The sequence below is a fragment of the Hippoglossus stenolepis genome, chromosome 22 (assembly GCF_022539355.2).
Source record: "Hippoglossus stenolepis isolate QCI-W04-F060 chromosome 22, HSTE1.2, whole genome shotgun sequence".
NCBI classification, from domain to species: domain Eukaryota; kingdom Metazoa; phylum Chordata; class Actinopteri; order Pleuronectiformes; family Pleuronectidae; genus Hippoglossus; species Hippoglossus stenolepis.
In genome coordinates this window covers 14,052,894-14,079,070 of record NC_061504.1, presented here as the reverse complement: position 1 = coordinate 14,079,070, position 26,177 = coordinate 14,052,894, and the positions used below count along the sequence as shown (strand labels likewise).

The 26,177-nt window shown below is 44.9% G+C and overlaps 2 protein-coding genes across 3 annotated transcripts; one reads left to right on the top strand and one right to left on the bottom strand.

The window, feature by feature from the left end:
* The first annotated feature begins 109 nt into the window (after positions 1-109).
* On the top strand, positions 110-7,072 carry chpt1 (choline phosphotransferase 1). Its single transcript, XM_035146887.1, has 8 exons — positions 110-570; positions 2,680-2,827; positions 2,935-3,076; positions 3,193-3,277; positions 3,774-3,905; positions 3,986-4,144; positions 4,244-4,369; positions 5,467-7,072. The coding sequence occupies exons 1-8, from the start codon at positions 199-201 to the stop codon at positions 5,581-5,583; spliced, it is 1,281 nt and encodes a 426-aa protein (XP_035002778.1). The 5' UTR covers positions 110-198; the 3' UTR covers positions 5,584-7,072.
* Positions 6,804-26,177, bottom strand: gnptab (N-acetylglucosamine-1-phosphate transferase subunits alpha and beta). 2 transcript variants are annotated; one of them, XM_035146885.2, is made up of 21 exons: positions 25,919-26,177; positions 25,315-25,400; positions 24,605-24,724; positions 24,187-24,237; positions 22,646-22,848; positions 21,754-21,818; positions 21,525-21,659; positions 16,062-16,223; positions 15,751-15,930; positions 15,384-15,554; positions 14,940-15,063; positions 14,426-14,641; positions 13,248-14,278; positions 12,959-13,158; positions 12,660-12,879; positions 12,447-12,560; positions 12,277-12,356; positions 12,092-12,190; positions 11,841-12,008; positions 10,717-10,807; positions 6,804-9,119 (listed from the first exon to the last, which is right to left on the bottom strand). In XM_035146885.2, the coding sequence occupies exons 1-21, from the start codon at positions 26,078-26,080 to the stop codon at positions 9,048-9,050; spliced, it is 3,750 nt and encodes a 1,249-aa protein (XP_035002776.2). In that variant the 5' UTR covers positions 26,081-26,177; the 3' UTR covers positions 6,804-9,047. The 2 variants fall into 2 exon arrangements, with proteins under 2 accessions (XP_035002776.2, XP_035002775.2); XM_035146884.2 differs by having other exon boundaries at positions 12,271-12,356; positions 25,919-26,176.

Sequence of the window (26,177 nt, the reverse complement as noted above, 5' to 3'; positions counted from 1 at the left end):
AATAATGATAAATTCATGTTATAAACCAACCTGACTGCTGCTGTCCTGTACATTTGTTTAAACCTGGCGGTTCTCCACCATATGTCTTCCCTTCCGGTCCGTCGCTTCCGGTGGAGACGTTGCTCGACGGGAAACGTTGAGGGACTCGTCGTCTCTTGGTTCCGCAGTGAAAATGGCCTCCTGCGCCGTGAGTGACAGATGAGCCGCAGTTCGCCGCCGTTCACCGACACTACTGCGCCTCGGTCCGAGTCCCTACGCCCGGGTGTGTCGCGGAGCTCGTCGCGGTGGGTCTGCGAGGCTGACGAGGCAGAAGAAGCAGCAGCAGCAGCCATGCCACATCCCCTGTGGCCGGAGCCGCTGTCCGCGGCTCAGCTCAAGCGGCTGGAGGAGCACAAGTACAGCGCGTCCGGCCGCTCGCTGGTCGAGCCCCCGTGTCAGGTCTACTGGAACTGGCTCGTGGAGCAGACGCCCACATGGGTCGCCCCGAACACGCTGACCATCGTGGGCCTGATGGTCAACATCGTGTCCACCGTGGTGCTCGTGTATTATTGTCCCACGGCGACGGAGGAGGTGAGTTCAGCGACCTTGGCTCAAGTGCCGCGAAACCTCTGTTTTAGGAAATACACGAATTAAAGTTCCATCGCCGTTTGCTGACGTCATATGCATCAAACACCGCCATGTGACGTATTTTTTCCAAATCAGCAGAATCTCTTTGTTAATTCGGCTCACACGCGAACCTCGTAACTGCTTTGATCTTGACGTTATATGAGATCTAGCTGCACGGTTTGGGGGGGGGTGGTCATGTTTCCCGCTAACGCCCTCGGCGGCGTTTCTGCCTCGCGACTTGAGGAATCAGTACAGAATCAATACAGAAAGTGCACGTGTTATTTATGTATACCCTCCTTCATGTGTGGCCCCCTAAAGCCGAATTGCAGATGATCTCATGCTGATTCGGGAAATCAACCTAAATTGTAAGATGCAGTGTTTGTTTGGCCTCACACAAGCTCCGAGTCTTTAAACTACAAGATCTTTAACGGGGTTCGCTGTGGGTAGATTGAGACGTGACGGGAAGTTGACATCTGGGACACGTGGTTTGCCCGAGATCATGTGATGCAGATGCTGTTGATAGCAAAACAGCAGTTTGCACAAAGATGGGATTTTGGCTCAGATCAACATTAAGAGAGGAGGCTCCCTGTTCGTCGCTGCTGAGGTAATAGGAAATTAACTGTGACTTAAAACTCAAAGAAACGTCTGTTGATGTGAAATGAGTCCAGATCCGCCTCTAACGCAGTTACAGATGCAGAACTGTTTTGAAACTAAAATGCATAAAACCAGCGGCTGCAGCGTCCAACTGAGCCCAACACATGACCTGTGATCCACTTAACCTGTGTATCCGGGTTCACTGAGGTGCAGCGGCTTCAGCCTGAAATGCATAGGTGTGTGTGTGTGTTTATCAGATGTACACCTTTATCCGATCTACCCAGGAGAACCTTGCCACTCAGTCCACAGTCCACGCAGCACGCTGTGACTGTCAAATTCCACGAGTGCGAAGGCATTTCACTTTCCTCCCTTTTTATAATCGAGCAGCAGTAAATCGGGCCGACGTCCACTCCTCCTCGCGGACGGTCAGGAGCTCTGAAAGTCCTGTCATCGTGCAAACAAACATGTATCTCACAGGCACGTGAGCAGAGTTTCCCCCCGAAGTGACCTCTGTGTTAACCCTAAACTGTCCCCAGCCCGTTCGGGCTGGGGACAGGAAAAGGAAAAGTAGCTGCTGGGTCTCTGAGTGCTCAGGACAGGGACGGTGTGGAATTCTTGATCTCTCTGGAAAAACAGACGTTCTTTGTCTCACACACACACACAAACATGCTCACACACTCATATTGTAGTGGTAAACACGCTGTGCTGGCGCAGCTCTAGTGTCCAGATGGTCGGTAACCTCCACCCTAGTTAGAGGAGCCAACACACTCCTGTCAGCTGGACTCCCTCCCTCTCCTCACTCGCACTTCACTCACTGATACACACAGTTTGTGTTTGGATGATAAGACGACAAAATACCATGTGGTTGCGTTTGATTATCCACATGTCAGCGGATTAAATAAATCTTGATTCTGTTTTTCTGCCATTTTAAAATACTGACTTTCTCACCCTCCCTTGCAAGTAACCGAATCTAATCCAACTAGTTTCAGAGTTTAAAAAGTTTTGATCATGCTTCAGACAACAGTTTCCAAACATAAATAAATACAGATAATAATATTACAGTGGTAAAAAGTTAGTTTGCAAAGAAGTACAAAATAACTATAATGAACTAGAATGGCTTTCTGTGACACACAGACCTCCGCCAACAATTCAGTCAAGCTGCGCCAAATTCCACACACTCGTAGATATCGGTCAACTTTATGTGCCAGGGGTTTTTTTTCAGCCAGATCCATGAATTATTCCCTTAGAAATCTGGGTCAAAATTCAGTTTAGAAGCCAGAACAAACTAGAAGATTGAATTGTTCAGGATCAAAACAGCTGCAGATAACTTTTCCCTCCATTAATTAGTCGTCTTATTGTTCCAGCTCTTCTTTGCTTCCCTTCAGTGTGAGTTGCTTCACAGAAAAACAAGGTTCAGGTCTTTTTTCTGAGCAGGTTTCCCTAAATAAGAGTCTTGCTCTGTCTCCTCTTTTCTCTCAGGCTCCGTGTTGGGCCTTCTTACTGAGCGCTCTGGGCCTCTTCATCTACCAGTCTCTGGACGCCATCGATGGGAAACAGGCCCGGAGGACAAACAGCAGCTCTGCGCTCGGGGAGCTCTTTGACCACGGCTGCGATGCCGTCTCCACAGGTGCTTTGACAAAACTTCACCTGTATTCATGGAGAAGCTCTTCATCATGTGCTTGTGGACTAACTCTCTCTTACTCTTTCTCTTTCTCTCTCTTTGTTCCCCTGCAGTGTTTGTTGCTATCGGAACGTGCATCTCGTGTGGCATCGGTAGATTCCCAGACTGGATGTTCTTCTGCGGTTTCATTGGGATGTTCATGTTCTTCTGCGCCCACTGGCAGACCTACGTGTCCGGGACACTCCGCTTCGGCCTGTGAGTCCCGTGTTCAGGAGCGCTACGCGTGTCCGGCCTTCACCTGTTTGACTTAAGCTTCTCTTTTTATTTCAGCTAAAGCTAAAACTCACTCTTCGCTGTTACTCTCTGCTCAGGGTGGACGTCACAGAAGTGCAGTTATCCATCATGGTCATGTATGTGATGTCGGCGTTCGGAGGCGTGGGCCTTTGGCAAACTACGGTAACTGAGGAGGAAATATTTGCACGGTCACATGTACACGTCTGCAAATATTTTGCACACCCACACACATGGGAACACTTCCATTTCACCATGAGTGTATAGTGAGAGATTCTTTAGCTCCACACTAATCTTATCTGCATCAATTCCTAGTTTTTTTTTAGTCGTCCTTCTACACTTTGAATAGAATTTGTGTTTTACTTTCACTCTGCTGCCTTTGGAGGCTTGACTTAACATCACATGAGAGAAGTGAGAAGGTAAATATGGGTAGCTAACGCCATGGCAACAGGTCATCTACTGGACATGATCTGGCTCAAAAAGCTGATGATGTCACCCGCATTTTTACTTTTTATTTCATTTTATTTATTTATGTTTTTTTTTTGCTTTGCCCTCCCATCACGCTCAGCATGCCTGCAGCTTTCATAAAAGCACCTTTTCTTATTTCTGTGCGGAGGCTTTTCGGTCTCGGCATTAATTTGACCTCCATGTGTTTCCGTAGCTGCCGATCATCGGACTGCAGATGTACGTCTTCCCCATCGTGGGCATCATCGGAGGGGCCCTCTACTCCTGCTACAACTACTTCTACGTCATTTTGAACGGGGGTGTTGGCAAGAACGGCTCCACAGTGGCCGTAAGTCAACACACATATTTAGGAACATGCCTGATCTTGTAAAGCAGATGACGTAACTAATAAACAATCCCTCTGTGTAGGACACCAGCGTGCTGAGTCCCGGTTTGCACATCGGCCTCATCCTCACCTTGGCCTTCATCATTTTCAAGAAGTCTTCCAGCAGCCTGTTCGAGAACCACCCCTGTCTCTACCTGCTCGCCTTCGGCATGGTCATCGCCAAGATCTCCAACAAACTGGTGGTACGTTTGATTTCATTTTAAAATCATCCCTTTTATACCTTTATTCCTCCGTGTTATTCAGTGCATGTGATTCATGGTTTCTTTGTGTCTCTTCTTTAGGTCGCTCACATGACCAAGAGTGAGTTGCACCTCCCGGACTCGGCCTTCATAGGCCCGGGCCTCCTCTTCCTCAACCAATACTTCAACAGCTTTATAGACGAGTACAGCGTCCTCTGGATCGCCACGGTCAGTACTACGATTATTCTTCTTTAAACTAGAGTAGCACTCAGTAAAACACACATTTCCACCAAGCCCCAAGCTTAACAAACACAGGGTCCTACATTTCCCACAATGCAACTCGCATTTGTTTTCATCAGACTTCAGAGGTTTCCTACTTTATACGATGAGTAAATCCTAAATCTACGGTTTGCCCCTTTAGTTTATTTGTCGCCTTTACACTGATACCATTGACCAACTAATCACCGCTCAACCTGTCCTGTACAAAGTGCAGCCACCGAACTGACTGTTGAACTGTGTTCACGGTCTCCCAGTTGTAAATGAGAAGTTCTCTTGTTCGCTCAAATGTACAGAAGATATTCTAATGTAAATATCTTTTAATACATACGTTGGAGTCACTTGACGACTTCTGAGGGATTATATCAGGTTAAGTAAATATTTAAATACATATTTGCTGTAGATAAATGCTCTGTGTTTGTCTAGTGTGGCATTAAACAAACGTGTCACTGCATTCATGATAAATACACACACGACCCACTGAAGAAATGCAGAGATGTCTTCAAGGCATGTTCACAATCAAATCCCTCTGTAATTGTCGACGATCATCTGCTTCAGTTCAGAGCGATATATTTGTTTGACAGTTTAATAGAAGCAGGCGTGGAGCCGCAGCAGAAACCTGCAGGACAGGTGGGCCTTGTTGACTGAACAGGAAAAAGGCAGCGTGTTACATGTTACACGTTTGACCTTCTTTAGAGGCATCATCTTTTCCTCCTCAGTCATAATGTCCACTCCATTTAATCCCCAAATACTTACACTTACTCGTTACCGCCACCAAGGACGTTAGGTTTCCTTCCGCGTTTGTGAGTCAGCAGGATTACGCAAAAGCTACTCAGACAATTTCCGTGAGATCATGGCGGTGGTTTGTGTTCTGCTGAATAATATTCAATTTGAATGTAGAATCTGCTGCCTTATGTCATTAATAATAATGAAGTACAAGTTTCAAAAGTTTAAAAGTAGTACTGTAATATATATTTATTTAAAATTGTTAATTGTCTGTTTTCGTTCTTCACTTTTAACGAAGTTCCTTTTCTTTTTTTCTCCGTCAGATCCTGTCTCTTCTGGATCTCGTACGCTACTGCACAGGCGTGTGCATCCAGATCGCCTCCCACCTGCGCATCCAGGTCTTCAGCATCACGCCGCCGGGCCACATGCACCGCGACTGACGGCTTGCCCGGCGGGAGGAGGCGGGGGGGGACACGGACATCTCCCCGCTCCTGGAAGCAGACGAGAACCACGAGGGCGAGAAGCGACCCTCGGCCCTGAGCCACTGCAGCCTTGACAAAGTGACCACTTCGGATTAAAAACTGCCTCTTTGAGCAGACAGGGAAAACAAATTAAACCAACTGGACTCTACAAACCAAAAAAATAACAAACGTTTGAAAAGCACGGATACGTGGAATTAGGAAATTAGGCGGAACCAGAGTTTCCCTTGAAATAGTTTTAATTTAATCATTGGTGCATGTCAAAATAAAATAAAATAGATTTTTACGTTTAAAAGGGTACTCTTTACAATTCAATACCAAAATGTTTATTTTTCAGTGGATACTTCACAGTCTGGGCAAATATCAAAGCATTTTTATCTGCTTTGAATTTTAAAAAGAATTAGTCATATTACGGTCGTCGCATATTAAACACGTGACCATAGAAATAATCAATAAATCACTGATATTTGCCCAAACTGAGAAGAGGAGCCACCGAAACGTCTCTTAATCTTTCTGTTTTTATTTATTAAATGAATGTGAATCAATCGGGAAAAAAATGAATCGGTTTTGAAAATACAGATTAAAAATGACCTTAAAAGCCCAAAAATAATTTCCAGTGAAGTTCGCGATGTGGCAGATTGTCAGTGAGCTACGTGAAGGGGTAACGGTTTCGTGTTAAGGCTGAAAAGCGCTGATCGGGTTTTCTATCGGGCTTCGCTCACAAACATCAGTTATTTCATCTCATTCTACAGACGTGGAAAATAAAGATATAAGATTTACCTGCAGCCTTTTAGCGCCGTCAGCTGATGAAGCGTTAACACCGGACTCGTCCTGCTTTCTCTGTTCTTCTCCCTGAAGGGCTAACGCTATAATTATGTGATTGTACAGAATTCAACTGAAGACGCCTTAAAATATTTTTGTTGTAATTACTGTTAAACTTTGTGCATATTTAAAGTTCTTTTCTTTATTGTTTTCCACTGAAATGTCGTGTAACATCGGGAAGCTGTTCACTCTGGACATTTCTTCACTTATACAAATGTAAATTGTGTATAGGTGAGTGATTCATTCGCAGATTTGTTGGGTTGTCGGTAATTTTTATAATTATTGATTATTGCAGACTCATTATTCAGGTGCATTCTGGATGAAAAGGGATATTTCTGTAGTGCCGGGAAACTATTTAGAGGTAAAAAAAAAACAAATTAACAAGCGGTATTCTTGATTTGCTATAATAACGTTTCTTCAGGATTGTGGACTTTATAAAGAGACACGTCCTAAAAAAAAAAAAAAAAGTAGTTGATTTTGCATAAGTGAGGATGGAGTGTGGAACTATGCATCAGGACGTATAACCTTGATTTGAACACCATGTTGCACTGTTGAATAATAGGAAGACGCCTTTCTACTAACAGACACGAGTGGAAACGATTGTAATAAAGAAAATATTTTTCCTGTGGTTTTGTCGTCCGTGTCAGTGTCCGAACCAGAAAGAGTTCAGAAGATAAGAATCCGAAAAATGTAGATACAAGCACAAGAAAGGAAAATGTAATTTGATATATATCGTAACAGAGCCTCTCATAGAAAAACATGTACATAAAACCTTAAGATGAAAAGTACTGGAGTGAAAAGTACAATATTTCAATATAAAGTGTTTATAGAGTAGAAGCGTGAAGTAGAAGGAAATGGAAAAACGCCTCATAACTGAGTATGTGTAATATTCTACAATGACAGAACACAAACACACGACAAAAACAACCAGATGACCGAACAAAAGCAGTTTTATTTCAGTCAGAGGAACCGTTCCACTGACGCAATCATGATATCCACATTTCCAAACACGTGACTCATGGTCTCGCCTGCCTCGCCCGGTGACGCCACCCCCGATCAGGGAGTCGCCTCCGTGTCGGTTTTACATTATTACAGTAAAGAAGTTAGTAAAAGTGACATTCAGAGATAAAAGGTCTTAAAGAGGTGACGAGCGTGTTTTCATTCGGCAGCATTCACATCAGACGCACACGTCACTTGTCTCACGACAACAATGAAAGTAAGTCAGAGAACATGCGGAGGGCGTCTGAATTTCAGACAGCGGCGATCCTGTCGAGTCCCACAGGGACACACGTGCAGGCGGCCATGACAGTTGCAGCATCACGTAGCTCCGACAATCAGATGCATTGGTACCAGAGTAAGAATGATCATTAAATTAGCCTATATCCCATTCATTCCCATTCATTCCCATTGTAAATCACTAGGTTAGGGTGTGATGTGCACGGGTCAACGTTTAAAAAAAAAACTAATGTTCAAACAAGCAGGAATGAACAAAGGCACTTCAAGTTTTCATGGGTTTAACGGAAATGGACAATAAAACGACACGTAAATGAATTATTCCTTATTCTCCCTCAATGTACTTAACGCACCTTTCCTTAAAAATAAAGCCATAGAGGTAAACGCCAAACACAACCAAACACAACCAAACACAAAGTTAGAATCTTCTTCATCTGCTGATCAATTGTTGAATTAAAGCTAGGGTTGGTAATCCTGGAAAAGGTTCAGCAAGAGCAGGCTACACTTATAAAATACCCCCCCCTCCTATCAGCCCGATGGTCAACAGCTCGGAGTCGACTTCCCCGGGACTCGCTCTCTAACTTCCTGATCGTCTCTGCCTCAGCGGTGCGCGTCTCTCCGGTCGTGCAGGTGCAGGCTGGGATTTTTTTTTTAAGACGACTTCATTTTTTGATGGCTATCGGGACGTGACGAGGATTTCAACAAATAAGATAAATAAGAAGAGAAAAAGTGAGAGAAAAGAAACAACTTACCAACCCGATCTTTTATCAATTCATCATTTTGTCTATAAAATTGTGAAAAAAGCGACAAAAAACTGTCCGTACCATCAAGTTATTTGATTTCTGAAGATTTAACAGGAAAGAGTAGAAAATAAGAGCTTTAAGGAGTACCATCATTTTTGGCATGTTTGGCTTTCGGACTCGTCATTAATATATTTTTTAAATAGTAGCAGTTTGATGTGATTTGTTTCAGCTGTACACACACGCACACACACAAACAAACACAGTCCGATCAAGTGTTTGACACCTCAACACATCCATCAATGACACAGGACGGGACATGAGGAGTGGTGCAGTGCAGAGGGGAGTGTTTTATGTTTTGTTTGTGTGAGAGTCTCTGACGCCCCCAGTGGACGACATGAAGATGCACAGGCTTCTTCTGTTCGTTCATCGGCCAGCACCGTCCATCATCTTCTGAAATAAAAAACGTCTCATCGCCATATCTCACGTGTGAGTGTCTGTCGTCCGTCCGTGCTGATGAAACACAAGCGTCGAGGACGTCGGGTTCCTGTTTCCACTCCTCGTCTGGATCCAGAGAGAGGAGCGGAGGTGGAAGTGCAGAAAGGAGGAGGAGAGGGAGGTCTCCCTCTATCACACCCGCTCGGGGTTGATGTCCTGGTTCACTCTGCGTCTGGGGAACAGCTTTCGCTTCAGGAGAATGAGCTGCAGGCAGAGAGGAAAGGGCATAATTAGACGTTGCTTACAGGGAAGAGAAAACAAAAAGCTTGTGTTGTCTGTCTGTCAGAGAGAGGATGACTCATATGTGAGAGAGATGAAGCTGTTTAGCTAAACGTGGGAAATACTCTTCTCAAAATCACTTTCTGGCAGAGTGATAGAAACCCGAAAATTGATAGCAGGAAGCTTTAAAGATGTTCCGATGACATTTGTCCCTTCTCTCTTTTCCGATACCTGATCTTTGCCTATCGGCCGATGTGAACTTCCTTGCATATGTTGCATGTCAGGGTTTTAGTTGAGGGACTTTCCAGAGTGAAATATGACCAAACTGCTGATATTTTAGCTCTGGCTCACACTGTACTTTGAACAAAAATACTTTAAAGACGTTCATCAGATCGGTACATAGATTCCTGTACTGCTGACCCGGTATTTTGGCTGGTATTGGTATCGAAACATCTCTACTTAGCCTTTCCTCCAATGGTAACAAAAAAACAATCAGCCGACCAGGATCTAGAGTTTAACTCAATACACCTTGTATTCTGAACAGAAACGCACACAAATGCAGAGTGCACGCCTCCGCCAAGGCCCCAGCTGCACCACATTAGACACAGTCATAGATATCAGTTCCCTAAACATGCCCTTTTATCTTATGTCATGTTAAAAGAGTGCAAAATTCAGATCCAGCGGTTCAGTGGGTTCTTTCTTGGCCCGTTTCCCATCCTTCCACCAAGTTCCGTGGAAATCTGTTCTGTAGTTTTTGCAAAATCCGGCCGACAAACAAACAAACTAACTAACAATGTTTTTTTTAACTATCAAGACCTGGTTACCATGACGACCTCCACTCAAACCCTCTCTAAATTAAGACATCACACACTGTCTCAGGACGACGGTCGCCTCCAGGATCTGGTTTAAACCTGACAAAGCTTAAAATCCTGTTTGGGACCGAGTGACCAGCCGACCGGTCTTGTTCAGAAACATCTAAAGTCTTTGTGAGGTGACAGACCCACTGGACAAGTCCGGCACATTCCTCACTGGTCCCACGGGCTCCTGCGGGGGGGTAAATTCTCCTCAGGTCACTGCAACTATTAACCTTTCTTTATGTTCGCCGAGGAGAAACTGGAAACCTTTGGATTAGGGAGAGCTCAATGTCGAGCAGAATTAGTTTGTTAATACTTGTTCCTGTCGCAAAGTGGAAGAGTTTGACAGGAGAAGTCAAAGAAGAACACGATCCAGATTCGCTATGATATTCTTTGGACTCTTTCACAGCCAGAGATGCCACTTACCTGGCAACAAAGCAGGTAAATACAAGAACTGTCTGACCCAAGCCAACAAAGAGCAACACATCTCTTCTTTCACAGAGGACGTGGGGGTCTTTCATTTCTGTAAAGTCAGGTCCTGGCTCAGCTTGTCTCACTCGTGCGACACACGAGACGGACCCACCTCTCCGTGCAATTCCACTAACGCAGGTTTAAAATCATAGCTCCAGTGGGAATAGGGGGAAAACGAGGTGTGTGTGTGAACCTAAGTCCCTTGGTCTGAATGTGTAAATAAAAGGCGTGTGTGGTCCTGCCGTGGACGCACTGACCTGTTCGGCGAAGAAGGACATGACGGTGAAGATGACGAGCGTCACGAGGACACAGTGTGTCCAGAACTTCAGCTTGTCTCGATAAATCCGCCTGCGGGAAACAAAACAAAATCTGTCCGTTATAAATTACAAGAAGCAGATTCATGCTTCGGTTCCACGTCCAACATCAACAGATGCAGGTGTAAAATACATGATCCCTGATTTAGACGTCCCGCTGGAGGACAGACTCGTGATATTATATAACGAGACAGAGGTATGCATTATCCGGAGGTCAGCAGGCCAACAGGGTGACGAGGTGACATCACCCAACGCCATCCGCCTGTCACTTCACAAACCAAAGGGGAGGAAGGGGGGGGGCGACGAGAGGCTCAGCTGTGCGATGATCTTACAAGTATCTTGAAGCTCGCGGCTGATCTTAAGCAGCAGGGTCTAATTTTACAGTCTGTTTGCGAGGCCGGCATGAACACAGGAGCGGGAGCCATGAAAAAAAAAACCTCTAAAGCCCCTGAGGGATTTCCCACCGCTCTCCGACCTGGCAACGCTCCATCCCCGCGCGGTGACAGACACAAATTCTTAACTCAGAGCGACTGGAGGGAAAAAAAAACAAGACCTTGACAAATTACCGGCACACAAGCGACAAGGACCCCACTTCAGTTCTGGTATGTGCGCTTTTCAAACATCAGTAACCGGTCGTTGTGATGAATCAAGTTAATTGGTTGACAGAAAATTAATGGGCGACCTGATCCGATCGTTAAGTGACTTATCAACATGCACTTCGGTTTCTCTAGTGTGAGGATTTAGAGCTTTTCTGTCATTACCTCTACCAAGGACGTTACACTTCCACAGCTCAGAAACTACTCAACTCATCGCCGTCACATTTTCCATTACATTTTGGAGCAGATCCGGATCAAGGAATATTTTTCTCACTTTCTTGAACAAAAAAATACATATTTTCTCCTTTTCATCCCTCATTTTCTTTCGCAGACCTTCATACCCTCCAACACTCCATAGTTTAACTTAATGACACTTTCTGTTACGTTTGCTTAAACCGTAACTCTGGAATTAGCGTCAAGCAAACGAAAAACATAACTTCGTCCAGATGTCGTCTACACGATGTAACGTACCACTCCTGGAGCTCGTCCATGTGCAGGAACCTGTTGCGATATTCCCTGGGCAGCTCAAACTGGGACGCCAGCGGGAACATGGACTCGTAAAAGTCCCTGAGCACAGCTTTCACTGTGGCAGCGTCTTTATGGCTGTGGTCGATGTTGTCGTTGAGGCAGATGAACTTCCTGTTGGCAAAAATACAGACGTTAGTGCAGTTTGACAACACGTACGTGGAAGATGTTAAGAGGGAAAACTGATCTGTGCGGACCTCGGATTCTTCCTGATGTCGTCTAACTGGCCGACCACATGCGACACGTTGGTCCGCACCATCTTGAACGCTATCTCCTCCTCTCCCATGATCTCGAACCTGTCCAACGGAAAGAGACGTTAGCAACGGGAGAACCAAACGTCTGAATTTTACGATGTTAACAGTGCGTGAAGACACACTTGTACTTATTCTGGTCTCTGAAGGCTTTAAGGATGCGTTCTGTGATGGGCTTACAGTGGAGGACGAGGCCTTTTGTAACAGGAGGCTGAAAAACATCAAATCAGAGCCAAATAAATTCAGCTACAAGTCCAATTCAAGTTTCAAGGCATTTACAGAAGTTTTAAATAAGTCTCACCATGCTGGGGTCGTAGTAGGTCTCCTGAGTGGGGTTCACCAGGTGGAGCAGGGTCAGGTTTGTCGGGAGAGTCTTGGAGCAGTTGATCAACATCTGCTCCAGTCCTGTCAGATCCTGCAAGACGCCACAATGACAAATTAAAAGAAATGACATGTCTTCTTAAAATACGTTAATATGTTATCGAGAGATGTTTTTTATACAGCCAGGACCGACCTGGAGGCTGAGGGGCAGCTCGTGGATCCTTGTGGCGAGAGTTCGAATCTCTCGGTCGGACAGAACACCCGAGTGATCTGTGTCGATCTCGTCAAACACCTCGGAGACGTTGAGCTGCTGCTGAGCGCTCATCAGGAAGTAGAAGTACGAGAAGGCGAACTGCATGTCTTCCGAGTGACGCACGCGGTGGGCCGAGGTCTTGTCAAACTCCTCTGGGAATCTGAAGGAAAGAGTAAAGATGATTTAAAGATGCTGCCGCTTCAGGAAAACTTCAAAATCAAAAAAGAAACAAGCCTCACATGTCCTGCATCTCCTGCATGATGAGCCGGTCGATCATGTGAGGCATATGCGCGGGGACTTTGCGGGACGTGAAGCCAAACTGGCTGTTGAGCAGCTTGTTGACGTAGCGAAGGGATTCGGCAAAAGTGTCCCGCAGCCTCCGGGCAGTGGCGCCGCCGTTGGTCGCGTACATCAGCTCTTTCTTCAGACGTTCCCCTTCCTGTAGAGGCGACACAGAGGACATGATGTCTGAGGAAATAAAAAATGCACGACTTTAGATGAACAGTGAGAGTCGTGGGCTCTGTTTACCTCAAGTAGTCTATGGAAGTACTTCCTCTTCTCCCACGGCAGGAAGCCTCGATCTGAGGAGGTGAAGTGTTGGAGCCTCCTCCCGACTGGAGCTCCTCCGACTGGAGCTCCTCCTCCTGCAGCGTTGATCGGATCATTCTGACTCTCAGCACTTCTGATTTTGGAGATGTGGTTCAGCAGCTTGAAAGTCAAAGGTCTTTCGATGGCGCCTTTCACGGGAGGTTTGGATGTTTCCAGCTCTTTGTGCATATCATCGATGTGGACGGGGACAAGAGGAGTGACCGGTGGTTCTTTCACAGCCGCGTCTTCTTTTGCGTTGTTATTTTGCTGAACGATACTTTCAGCTTTTTGTTTTGGCTCTCCCTCCAGGTCTTTATAAGGCTTCCTCTGGACCTTGGCTTCACCCTCATCAGCGACCTGCTGCAGTTGAGCCAGTGTCTTGTAAGGTTTGAGAAGCTCAGCCTTTGTGAGGTTATAACCCTTCACAGTAAGGTCACCGTTGAGCAGCTTCTCCTCGAGCTTCCGCAGCTCAGTGCGTACGACAGCTGGTAAAAGTGACACGTTCAGTGAAGGGACCTCGATGACGATCTGCGGCTGCCTCGTCTGGATCCTCGGACCTCGTTTGTCCTCTGGAACATCTGGGAAAGCCACAACGGGCTCAGGAGACAGCGTCGGCTTTGGCTCTATGCTGACGTCTTTGCTCGTGGTCTTGGACACGTTGGTACGAGGAACCTCGCGGGTGTCGATAGCTACGCCGAAAGTCATCGTGAACTCTGTGTCGTCATCTCTCTGGAAGGTGAGGTTGTACTGGATCTGCGTGGCGTTGTGTCCGGGATAAAGAAGCAAGTGCACGGTCTTCCATTTGTTGGCGACAGAGGTGTGACGAACCACCGGGTTGTCGCTGACGTGGGCCTCAGTGACTCTGCGGGCGAATTTTCTGAAACTGAAATATGGCCTGACCTCTCCCACGGGGAGGGTGTAGAGGGTCCGGTTCCTCTGGAGGGTCACGGCGTGCAGCTCGTCAAAATGCTCTACAGACATAAATACACAAATAAGACTGACGCCATTAAAAGGTCGACCAAAAAGAATCGTCCTTGAACAAAAGTGAGGATTCTCTTTACATTCTCTTTACATACTTTATCTTGAAATCATAGGCATCTGATTTGCTGTAGATTTACCTTGGCCACAGTCGCCCACGTCGTAGCCGCACGACAGGACATTGCAGGCCTGGTCGCAGAACTTGTCAGCCAGCCAGGAGTTGGCACAGCCTTGATTGCAATAGGACGTCCCCCCGAGTCCTCCGATACCACCTGCGAACTGCCACAACTGTCCACCAGTTCCACCGGCCCCGCCGCCTCCGACCCCCGCGGCGAACCGACTGTTCCCAGCTGTGCCTGTAAGAAAGAGGGCAGCATTTCATATTTAGACATGTAGTTGACTACATGTCTAAATATGAAATGTCTAAAACTTCTCAAACCCCTTTTTAATGCCACTTGAAATTAAAACACATTTATGTCCGTTAGATTCCACCACCTCGATCCCCAGTGTCCCTGGTTTGAAAGACTTTGAAAGCCACTTCCAAGTATTCGTCATACTAGTATTCAAGTATCCTTTAGTACTTTTCAAGGACCTGCAGCCGCCCTGATGACAAATACAAGCGTGTGAATACAGACATGACAGTGTTGGCTTTACCCAGGCAGTCTCCTCCATCCCAGTCACACGCAGAGTTATTGCAAGCTTTGTCACAGTAGCCATCTTTGATCCAGGAGCCTGGGCAGCCCTCAGCACAGTTAGGAACCGGCCAGGTGAGATACACCTGCAGAGAAGAGAGAGAGGAGCAGACTCAAGGTCAGTTTGTACTTAACTATCACAGACTACACCCAAAATGATATTTTTTTGTTTTAAAACAGCGTAATAATCCCCGTCTATACTAACACACCCGATATATCATGTGAGGATTCATGTACAGTAGTCAGGTGCGTGCAGGTGAAAACATTGTTTCCAAACGTCTCCATCTTTCCTGAGTTTTCAAACTAAAACGAGGTCGGCAACATTTCCAGACTTCTCTGTTTTAAATACTCGAAACCTCTGGAGTAGTGTGGACGGATCCTCAGCCACATGATGCTGTGTTCTCACCTTCTGTCCTTTCGAGTGGCTGTAGAAGTCGTCCGGCCACACGTCTTTGCCAAACATCACGTCGTCGTTGAGGTAGATAAACTTCTGGGAGAGCCCGGGGATGCGGTGGATGTGGGTCTCTATAGCCGGAGAGCTGAAGGTGGGAAGGTGGCTGTGGTTCTGGAAGATGTCCTGCAAGTCAATACAAAAATAAGGTTGATAAAACAGCAAACACTTTCCAGTACGACAATATATGCAAGCATTAGTTTGGTCACTATTTTAGAACCTTTCATTTGCTTATAAACTTGAACACGTGACATAAGATTAGACGTCAGTAAAAACCGTCTGACAACCGAACACCAGAGCGCGGCGTAGTCGAGCCTTTTACCTGATGTGAGACGACGGTGACTCTGGGGTTGTCCAGGTTGAGCCAGGAGGGAATCTGCCCGTTAGTGACGATGAAGATGTGCCTCACCCAGGGAGCGTGTTGCTCCACCGAGCGCAGCGAGTAGCGGAGCTCCTCGTTGTCCTCGAATCTGCTGGCGGAGACGTCTTCATCCTGTTTGGACTGAGGATGAGAAGCAGAGAAGAAAGAACTGAATCACCAACATATCTTGGCTGTTCTAAAATGAACCTACACGGTTTTCATTACTTACACATATTCTTTTACATGTGAGAGACAGGAAGGAGCAGTCGTACCTGTGAGATGGCGGTGAGGTCCCAGAACAGGTAGCCGGGGCTGATGGTTAACTCTTTCCCGTCCAGGGTCAGGTTCTTCTTCGCCTGCTGCGTCAGGTCAGAGAAGTCCTGCTGGGTGTTCAGGTGCAGCAGGGCGATGCTTGCCTCCGAGTACAACTCAAACTGAGGGAGAAATACAGAGAGATCCTGGTGAGCGAGCTGTTTGTATGTTTTCCTAATTTAGGATTTGTGTTTTTGGGAACCTCTCAAATATTAGATCTCCAGGAGCTTCATCATTTTCATAAATTCAAATAATACAGTGAATAACATGGAAACTAAGCATCCTCCTCTTCCTGGTGCATCCAAACCAGTAAATCAAGAGTCCAACAAGAAACTAACTGGTTTGCACTGGTCTCTAATAAACACAACGACGCACAAAACTGTTGAACAGGAAATGTTGTAAAAGCCTTTCATGATCTACTGACTTCTCCTCTGCCGCCACCGTGAGGTCGACATTTGGGGATTTGAGTGAAATATCATGACAACTGCCGGGTGGCCTGTTGTGAATGTGGCACAGATAACGCAGGTCAGATGAGGATAAATTCCCATAACTTCGGTGATCCCCCGACTTCCTATGTGGCGCCATCGTCAGGCTGACTTAATTTGCCAGATACTTTGGCTCGGGACCAAATACCTGCAAAACCAAAGACATTCCCGGAGATAATTAGCAAACATTGGTGTACGATCATGGGCCTGAACTAGAATAGCCCCAAGTAGAGCGTATATCTCCGCCCAGGCCCAAGAGTCTCCCTATGAAACCACATTTCATTTCACAGGATCTGAATTTCTATTTGGATCTGCACCAAGTTGTAAACCTGATTTTGACAAATGCTGAAACATGAAAACACAACATCCTTGGTGTAGGTAGTGTTGCAACTGTTACAGGATACAGATCAATAACTTATAAGATCTACTTTACAGTATAAACCAGTTTGTCTCCTGTTGCAAATCGTTTCCAAGCTCAAAAGCATCTCAAGTTCTCAGAGTTGTAGTGTTGTGTAACCTCACGGTCATCAGGTCAAGTCTGTAGTTTCCCAACTTTAAGCCCAAACAACTAAAATCATCACATGCACTGTGGGGAAATCCCAAATAGTGATTTCTCAAGAGTGGACGTCCCATGGCGAGCAGCGTGATGTGATCTCGTGACAGAGACGTCTGTCATCGAGACGGGAAGATTTCTGAAAGATGGAGACGAGACTTGTGATGGGATTTGTGTTCCTGAACAGCTCAGGGTGACCTTTGACCCCAACTGGTACAGAGGTCAAATCAAGCCCTGTGTGTTTGTGTGTAAAGAGTTGTCAGTTTGGAAAGTTCTGTGATGTCATCTTCTCCAAGGGGGTATGATGGAGTTGGCTCTCTGTCTGACCTCGGGGGAATTATGAGAGGCATCATGTGTGTGTGTGTGTGTGTGTGTGTGTGTTTGTGTGTACTTGATGTATGTAAGTGTCCCCCTGTGGCCTTGTCTCTTTCGAAACCATCTGTCCCGCCTCCCTCGTCTCTCTAACTCTAATCTTCCCAGAAAAAGACCGACCTTGTCTCCCTCCATCATCCTGAACCCAAAACACACAGCGTCTCGTGTTCTGTCTCGACTCGTCCATTGTCCACCGCTTCCGTTTTTAGGTGAGGAGACTCGCAGAGGCTTTAAAACACAGCCGGGTCCAGTCGTGAGAATGCCTGGCCCCCGGATCACGTTGCCATCTTTATTGTAGCTCTCTTTATAGTCTTGATAAGTGTGTAACACATGCACACACAGCAGAGGCGTGGGGAGGCCTCACATAAACACATACGCCTGTTTACTTACATCACAATGCAGATAAAACATTAAAATATTAAAATACAGAGAAAATCCTTTGATTCATTGACTTATGAAGAGGATAAGCAGCATAGAGAAGGGATGGATGTTTATCTATTGTAACGGAAATCTTGTTTTGTTTGTATATTTGTGTCATAATACCGAGTTCGCTTTTCTCTAAGAAGCCTGATAGATAACAACTGGTTCATAATTTCACTGTGTCAGGACACTTTCTTGGAGACGGACAGAGACACAACCATAGTTTGGTGAGACGAGCTGAGGTTCAGATATATTTGTCCAACAGAGAAGCTCCACGTGAAGAAACCCGACAGGTGAATGGAGCAGCGTGTCGCTACATATGAATCCAACTGCTTGAAACCATCACTCACCGCTGGGTTCATTAGTTTACACAACTAATTGCATTCTATTGTCACTGCAGTGTCATAGAAGCCGCAGTTTATATTTACATAATGTATATTTATACACATGGGACATAATGTTGCGGTGAGGAATAATTGTAACCGTGTCTTTGTACATCAGCACGACAACCTCGGCTCAGGAGGTTATGTTTTGGTTTGTTTGCTCGAGTGTCCGCTCACAGAGATTACAAACCTTCCTCCAGTTGTTATCTCTCAGGCTTCATGACTAAACCTTCAGTCATGTGCTTCTACTTACTTATACTTTAGGTGATTATCAGTCCCCGTAAGCAGGTGTGATTAGGGGATTGATATTTATGAGGTGTGGGCAATTTAGTGCAAACAAGAAATCCAGATCTAGTGAATTTTAATGTGGTTTCGCAAGGGGACTGTTGTGCCTTTAAGGAGGGTTGGGAGAAATGCTAAAAAGAGCGTCAGCGAGAGAGCAGAGTTAGGAGGGACTGAATGAATGAATACATAAAATAATATTGAATAAATGCCAGTTCCTAGATTCATTATTTGTATCTAATAAGCCATTTTAGCTGGTTTGTGAGTTTGTTTCTGACAGACGTTGGTGGAAGGGTTGTCCTTCTAGTTGTACTTATTATCCTTCCCCCCCCTGCACATACTCTACGAGCACGAGACACACATCTTGAATGTTCCTTGTCGGTGGAGACGAGCCACCGTGTGACCCGATCCACACTCATAAAACTACACACTAATACAAACACATCAACAGGCCTTTACACAAACGCCGAGGTCACGACTCGACAGGCGACGGCTCGGGCAGATGAGCGGGGCCGTGGGGCAGCTTTCATCACCGGGACACAGTCTAACACCGGCTATAAATACCGAGCGTCTCTCAGTGCTGAACCTCTCCCTCCACACTATGCACATCATCCCTCTTTCACAGAAGTGGCCCGGCGACGCCAGGAAATACCTTGAAATCCAAACTGTGCATTGTGTGGCGGCGCGTGGAGCTCCAATCCCTCCACGGCCAAACACGCACACACACACTTTCCATCATCCCTCCTGAACCTTGTGTGACTCCACATGTCCCTGATTCGTCTCTACTCCCACTACACACACTCAGTTTGATGCCTGCTACACCCGCCCCGGCTTGTTCCACTTGTAAAACATCTCAACTGGTATTCAAACAGGTAAATCCAGGTATAAATAATACGAGAGGACGGGGTGTGTGTGTGTGTGTGTGTGTGTGTGTGTGTGTGTGTGTGTGTGTGTGTGTGTGTGTGTGTGTGTGTGTGTGTGTGTGTGTGTGTGTGTGTGTGTGTGTGTGTGTGTGTGGGTTGTGTGTGTGTGTGTGTGTGTGTGTGTGTGTGTGGGGGTGAGAGTGAGAGAGTGCAGGGAAGGTCAGTAAAATCCTGCCGACCTTTCAGCGCACTGGCTGGCGCCATGCCACCCCAAACAGTTGTTCCACTGTTAACCCCCGCACCGCCAGCTAAGGTTACAGGCAGAATACCGCCGCTTATTATCACATGACCCAGCAGGCTGCACTGCGGCAGAACCTGGAGACGAATGGAATGGCACGATGGGACAACTGGGTTCCATGATGATATGTAGGTTAAACGCTGTTAACCTACATATCAACACACACAATGTTACAGCACTTCGGACTCTGCTGAGGGTCGTGGACGCAGCTTGTTCACTTGTGACTGCATTGTGTATTTGATCTATTAAAGGAATTAATCAGACTCATTAAGCTGAGTTTAACATTAAGATCAATTCATATCTAACAAGACATAATATTGATATTGTTTACAAAAACTGAATCAGTCAGTGTATCAAGAAAGTTGTACATTGTGTTTCATGTACTGTTGATTATGATCCTTGTATATACAGCGTTATACACTTTAATTCCTAACTAACCACTATGTTGAAAAAGCTGAAAAAGCAAAAAATAAACCAATCTCTTAAATCACCGCATTTACATCCATAAATAAAATCATACTGTTATTTTGTGAAAGTACTGAAGAAATACTTTGGTATTTTCCGGGTTGTAAAAGATCCACAGATAAATCGTACTGTTTAACACCTTTGTTTTGCAATCAGCACATAAAAGGACCGTTAGAAAAGACGCTATCTAACTAATCTCCAATTAATCCTCATCAGCCGTGTGATAATGTACATTATCAGAGGACGGGACAAACACCTGACTCGTTCCCACACGTCTGACGTTGACTGACTGTCTTGTTTTCCTTGATCATTTCACAGTAATCCAGGCTCATTAGTGACATTCCTCACTCTGAAAATATAAAGCCGACTTCTGAGGGGGGGAAATTATTAGATACACAAGCGTCCAGCCCCCCCCCCAGCTAAACACAGATAAACTACTCTTCATCCACATCACAACAGAAATGATCAGAGTGGAAAAAGAGCATATTTAGCAGGACGGAGCAGAATATCTGCTACTGGATAAGATGCTGTGATGAATAAAAGGATCAAAGGTAAAATAGAGATGACGTAACGATGACACACAAACACATCCTCCGACAGTGCAAGAGCGACATCTGGTGACAGAGTCAGTGAAGTTCACATGAACTTTACAGAAACTTGAAACTCACATGATTGTTGAACTGTACAGTGACTGTTTGTGCAGCTCTGCCACCTGCTGTTCAGTCAGGAAACTAACATGTCCTCCAACTGTTTGGTAGTTTTTATGGATTCATAAATTTTAATTTTAAATTTTTTTACTATTAAGCCATTGAGAACCATAAAAGAAAAGGGTCGGATGCATCTAAAAAATGTGGAGTTGTCCCTTTTGGTTATTTTCCCAAAATGCAGGGGGTGTAATAAACAACAACAGAATGATTTCAAAATAAAAACATTTCAAAAAGACTCCTATCAACATCCAAGAATCTACAGTGTTTTTATAACTACTGCATCTTTCAGTCTGTTCTGCTTATTACCAATAAATCTCCTTAAGCCTCATTTACACGACACGATTTTTAGCCCAGTTTTTTGCAGTTACAGACGAGTTTTGGAGTTTTGGAGTTTTGTTTGACATAATAGTCTTGTAGTGGGTGACCCCCAAGTCAGTCGTGTAGTATGGACTCACAACTGCAAGATTCCGATCACACGACAATAGGTTGTGTATTCTGAACTTGGCATCAGCATCACAAAACCACCCGGGACTTACTTCAACTAGGAACCAAGTGTTTTTTTCCAAGTCACTGCCTGATGATCTGAAGATTTTACCTGTTTGATCTTGTTGGTTATGGCCGAGGGGAGTTTGACTCGCAGCGACTCCGTCTCCTTATAGGTCGCCGGGAAGCCGCTCAGATATGCCAGAGTCTGCATGCGGATCAGACCTGGAGCTTCTTTATCGGTCGTCTGCAAAGCACACAACAAAGACAAAATAAGACTAATCTAAAGGGGGACGGGGGGAGGGGGGTTGCATCACATTTCTGTACAGTTATGAACCCACCAGGTAACATCTGGACACAGTGAATTTCTGCTCTTCTCTGGACACATCTGTAAAGGCTTTATCAGCTGTAAAACAAACAGCAAACAAACAGTGACACAGCAGCAGAGGGATGTTAATAAACACATACAGATGTTAATGCAGACTTCTCGTCACCACTCAGACTGATGAGTTTAAGTCTGTAAAGAGTAAACTCTTTCCCAACACAATACTTTAAACATCACAGCACCTTTGATCGACTAACGGCTGAATTTCTCTGTGACAAAAATCTAGTTTCTTTCTGTCGTTCTTTATTTGATCTGTTTTCATTTTTTAATCAACGTGTGTGCGGACATTTCTTGTCTTCTGGTTTCCGTTGCATCCGTCTATAGCTGGTGTTTATCATCGTTACCGTCGACGGAGCAACATCGGAGGCTCAGTCACCAATAATAGTCACACTAGTCAATAACGAGTTGATAATCTGACAGCTCAGGAGCGATAGAGCAACATATTTCTATATTTAATCCCTTTTATAGTGCGTGAGAGTTAATCACTGGCTTATTAAGTCTTTAAATGGAACATAAACCCCTGTGACGTGGGTTCACTGCAGGTGAACAGTTTATTCTTTTGTCTACATGTGTCACATTTAAAAATAAGTTATGTGCAATCAGTCCATCGGCTATTGTCTGATGATGAATTCGCCTCCATCAACGGAAATAAGGAGGCTTCGGAAATCTTCTCCCTCGCCCACAGATTCTACAAATTCACATGCAGAGTCTGTTTATAGAGACAAGTTATGTGTGTCACTTTTGTTCTTTTCATTTCTCTCCCTCCAGAATCTCTCGCTCCATCATTTCACAGAACGATCTGATCTCATTCTAGCATTTGAGCGTTTTCGGAATTCACTTGTTTTTACCGTCGGCCTGCGAGTGGAAGACGACCACAGACACGACGGTGGGCGGGTGGAAGGGTTTTGTGATCAGCTGCAGCTCTTTGGCGGCGGCGAAGGAGGCGGAGAGTGACGGCAGCTCTTTGAGGGAGACGTTGGCCGGCAGGGCGGGGTCCAGGGCCAGCATGGGTGCGAGGATGCAGTGGGACAGGAGACATTCTGGCTTACCACTAAAAACAAGCAGAAAAAAAAATGATATACATCTCCACTTCATCTAAGTTTGTGGTTGTACACTGAAAGACAATTCTGGGCATGTGCATGAAATTTGTAATAAGTTCACACCATCTGCAAAACAGTTTCCTTTGTGGAAATGCATCGAGCCCCTGTTTGCATCTTCAGTTGAAACAAATAGACGGACGGCCAGGAAACGTCTTCACTCAAGACAAATGTTCATAGAAGTTTACTTTGCTGTGTGAGCTTTAATATTTATATGCTAATTTCCTTTATTTTAGCTGAAACATAAACTTGTGAAACAAAAACATGCGACACGTTCAATTAAATCTAGAAAATCTTCATATGGCAGAATCTTTACTTTGCAGCACACAAAGGGTTAAACTACAAAATCAATCAGTTACTCTAAAATAGTTTAGATTGTTGAATTTTATTCGATCTGTGGTGAAACCCGACTCGACTTCCTGTTTCAACATTAAAGTCCGGGTTCACACATGTGGTTTCATCGTGTCTTTAACTGACACTTCAAAGTACAGGTCTGAGAGTCAGAGAGTCTGAGGTGTTTCTGCAGTTTTGCCGACCTCATTAACCAACACCAAGGGGAAAGGTTAAAAAAACAATATTCTGTGTAGTGAAGTGCGATAAAGAAAAGAATGCACCGCTAGCTGCAACCTCAGATATAAAGATACAACATATTTAAAATTAAGAGCTTTCAGAAAAGGAGGTTTAAGGTGAAATTCGTGGCAGAGCTGTTGTGCTTGATGTAAGAAGTAAAAGTGGCCAGTGAGTGTGTGCACAATGAGACAAAACACAGTCGTGTACACAAAGGTACAAATCCTTTGCACATCTCTAGTTGTATTATGTCTTTGTGGGAAATGGTGCAAAAATTATAGAGCTCAAATACTTTATTCCTGTTAAATCGGTCACGTTAAAGTTAATAATGATTATAAATTGTATTTTTATGACTCGTTTAACAAAGACTTTACAAACTGTGGGATTAAAAATAACAGAGAAGGCAAATAAAAGCAATGAACTTATTTGGTGCAGGCTGTGATATATTGTAAAAAATATAAGAAAATATTAGAAAAACCTCAGCAGCATTAAAAAACTATGGAAATGATAACACTGCTCTCTTTTTGTGTTACATGGATAATGTGTGTTTGCTTTTATGTTGTTGTTAAATGTGGTCTACACCCTCATCTGTGGACACAGCATCGCACTCGCATGTGTAGTGAAACATGTTTTATGGACGTTACAAATAAAGCTGAATTTGACTAAAGGGAGGATTTAATATGACTGCATTAGTTTTAGTTGTGTCCTGTAGTTAATAACCTCACCTGTCTTTGGGCACTTCAGTTGTCTCGCTTGCATTTTTCCCCAGACGTTCCCTATAAGCAGAAATTCACAACAAATTGAATTCATATTATTTTCATCACATTCTGTTAAAAGTCCCAGCATGATGTGAAGGTCATTCGAGGCAGATACAAAAAAGAGCAACTGGAACTTCTCCTCAGACGTTTCCAAACCTTTGACCTCTCTGAGTGAAGATGATAATGCTGCAGGCTTGTATGTTAATTCTGACTGTATTCAGGGTTTGAAAACTCAAAGTCACGTGAGTGTGTTTGCACCCGATTGTTTCATAGACTACAGTAAAAGGTTTATGTTTAACTGTGACCACAGGTTACAGCCTGCAGTGTTTCTGCACAACTGTCACTTCACTATTGCAACAGCTCAAGAATGTGGAGCCACAGCTACCTCAGAGCTCTTTGTTCCTCCTCCAGTTGCTCTTTGACCGTCTTCAGCTCCTTCAGCAGAGCCATGTCTGTGCCGTTCACCCACGTGTACACCACGTCGATAGGCATGGGCAAACAGAGCCTGAAACACAGAGACACTCGTGTAAGTCAGACTGAAACTGCAGAGCTGTGACCCTGTTTCCCTCCTCCACAGTGAACACTTTGCTCCGGCGTGTCAGAGTTGGTTTGTGTTGATGCAGCGCTGCACCTCGTCCACTTCAAGAGAAGAGTGCAAACGCTCTGGAGTTGCATGAAGTCAGGGTTTTGCAGAAATTAGGCTCGTGATTTGCACACTTTTGCAAATGAATAATTATCAGAGCCTGACAAATCAGCAGCTATGAGCCTTTCACTTTACTTCAATGTAATTCAAGTTCTATATATTTGGTTGTATTTTCATATTCATTTACTGATGATTATTATTAATCAAAACGAAATTACGGTTAAAAAGAAAATATCAAGCATTTATCACATTTCTTTGCATGAAAGGTTTGACAAGAACATATTAGGAATAACTGACGATTTGGCCAATATGTCTCTGTCCAAGAAGATTTGAAACCTCTCGCTGTGACCTCAGCAATAAAAAACAATCGTCTGCTAACGAACGTTAACATTTGAGTAAGTGAGGGAGAGACACAGTTGTGAGATTCATTGGTAAATGTAAAGTTTGCTCACCTGCTTTGGAAGGATTTCCCCCCCACATTATCTCTGTAGGAGTCAAACAGAACATGATACTGGTCTCGACTCCACTCAACCACCACCTGTAAATGCAGAGAGGGGACGTGAACCCACAATATCACATTTAGAAAGTCACAGATTTCTTGTTTCTTGCACCGATTGTGACTCTGAAATATTAGAAACTGCTTTTTAAAAAGGTGGAAAAATATCAAAACGACACAAGAAGAAAACAATCTGGACTTCCTCAACAGCTTTAATGTCAAATTCACAAATGTTTCTTAAAGAAATGATTAAGTAACAAGGTTTTTGCAATGTACTTTAAATCAATTATTCTTCTGGGGGGTAATCATGAGGCCGAATTTGCACGAGTACTTTAAAGATTCGTGAAACGTCTCGATTACAGCTGATTAGTTCGGTTAGTCGAACAAAGAGGTTGATTACTCCACAAAAAGGAGGATTTGTGACTGGAGTCTGGTGAGGCGGCAGGAGGACGCTCAGCCGGAGCTGCACCGGGGACATTTACCGGGTCGGCGGACGCTCGCTCGCCCGGGGGACCTGACAGGCTGCCCCGGGGGGGAGAAGTCAAGAAGAAGACGCTCACCTCTCCGAACTGGAAGGCGGAAACGATCATGAGGACGATGCCCCCGAAGCAGAGGTAGAGCCCGTAGCGGTGCGACAGGCACGTGTACGTCTGCCTCTGGACGAGCTTCAGCACCGAGTTGACGACTACCATGATTCCTCGCGGCGACGCATAGCGCTGCATCCATTCAGAGAACCGCGACCATCATGGAAAAGTAAACACCGCACGGGCCGACCCCGGATCTGTCAGCTGACCCGCTGTTTGCCTGAGTCACATGACC

Coding starts and splice junctions, on each gene's coding strand:
- chpt1 (XM_035146887.1), top strand. CDS start 199: ATGAGCCGCAGTTCGCCGCCGTTCACCGACACTACTGCGCCTCGGTCC. Junction 2,828..2,934: donor CTGCGATGCCGTCTCCACAG/GTGCTTTGACAA, acceptor GTTCCCCTGCAG/TGTTTGTTGCTATCGGAACG. Junction 3,278..3,773: donor TGGGCCTTTGGCAAACTACG/GTAACTGAGGAG, acceptor GTGTTTCCGTAG/CTGCCGATCATCGGACTGCA.
- gnptab (XM_035146884.2), bottom strand. CDS start 26,080: ATGCAGCGCTATGCGTCGCCGCGAGGAATCATGGTAGTCGTCAACTCG. Junction 24,238..24,604: donor GAGGAACAAAGAGCTCTGAG/GTAGCTGTGGCT, acceptor TTCTGCTTATAG/GGAACGTCTGGGGAAAAATG. Junction 12,009..12,091: donor GACATCAGGAAGAATCCGAG/GTCCGCACAGAT, acceptor TTTTGCCAACAG/GAAGTTCATCTGCCTCAACG.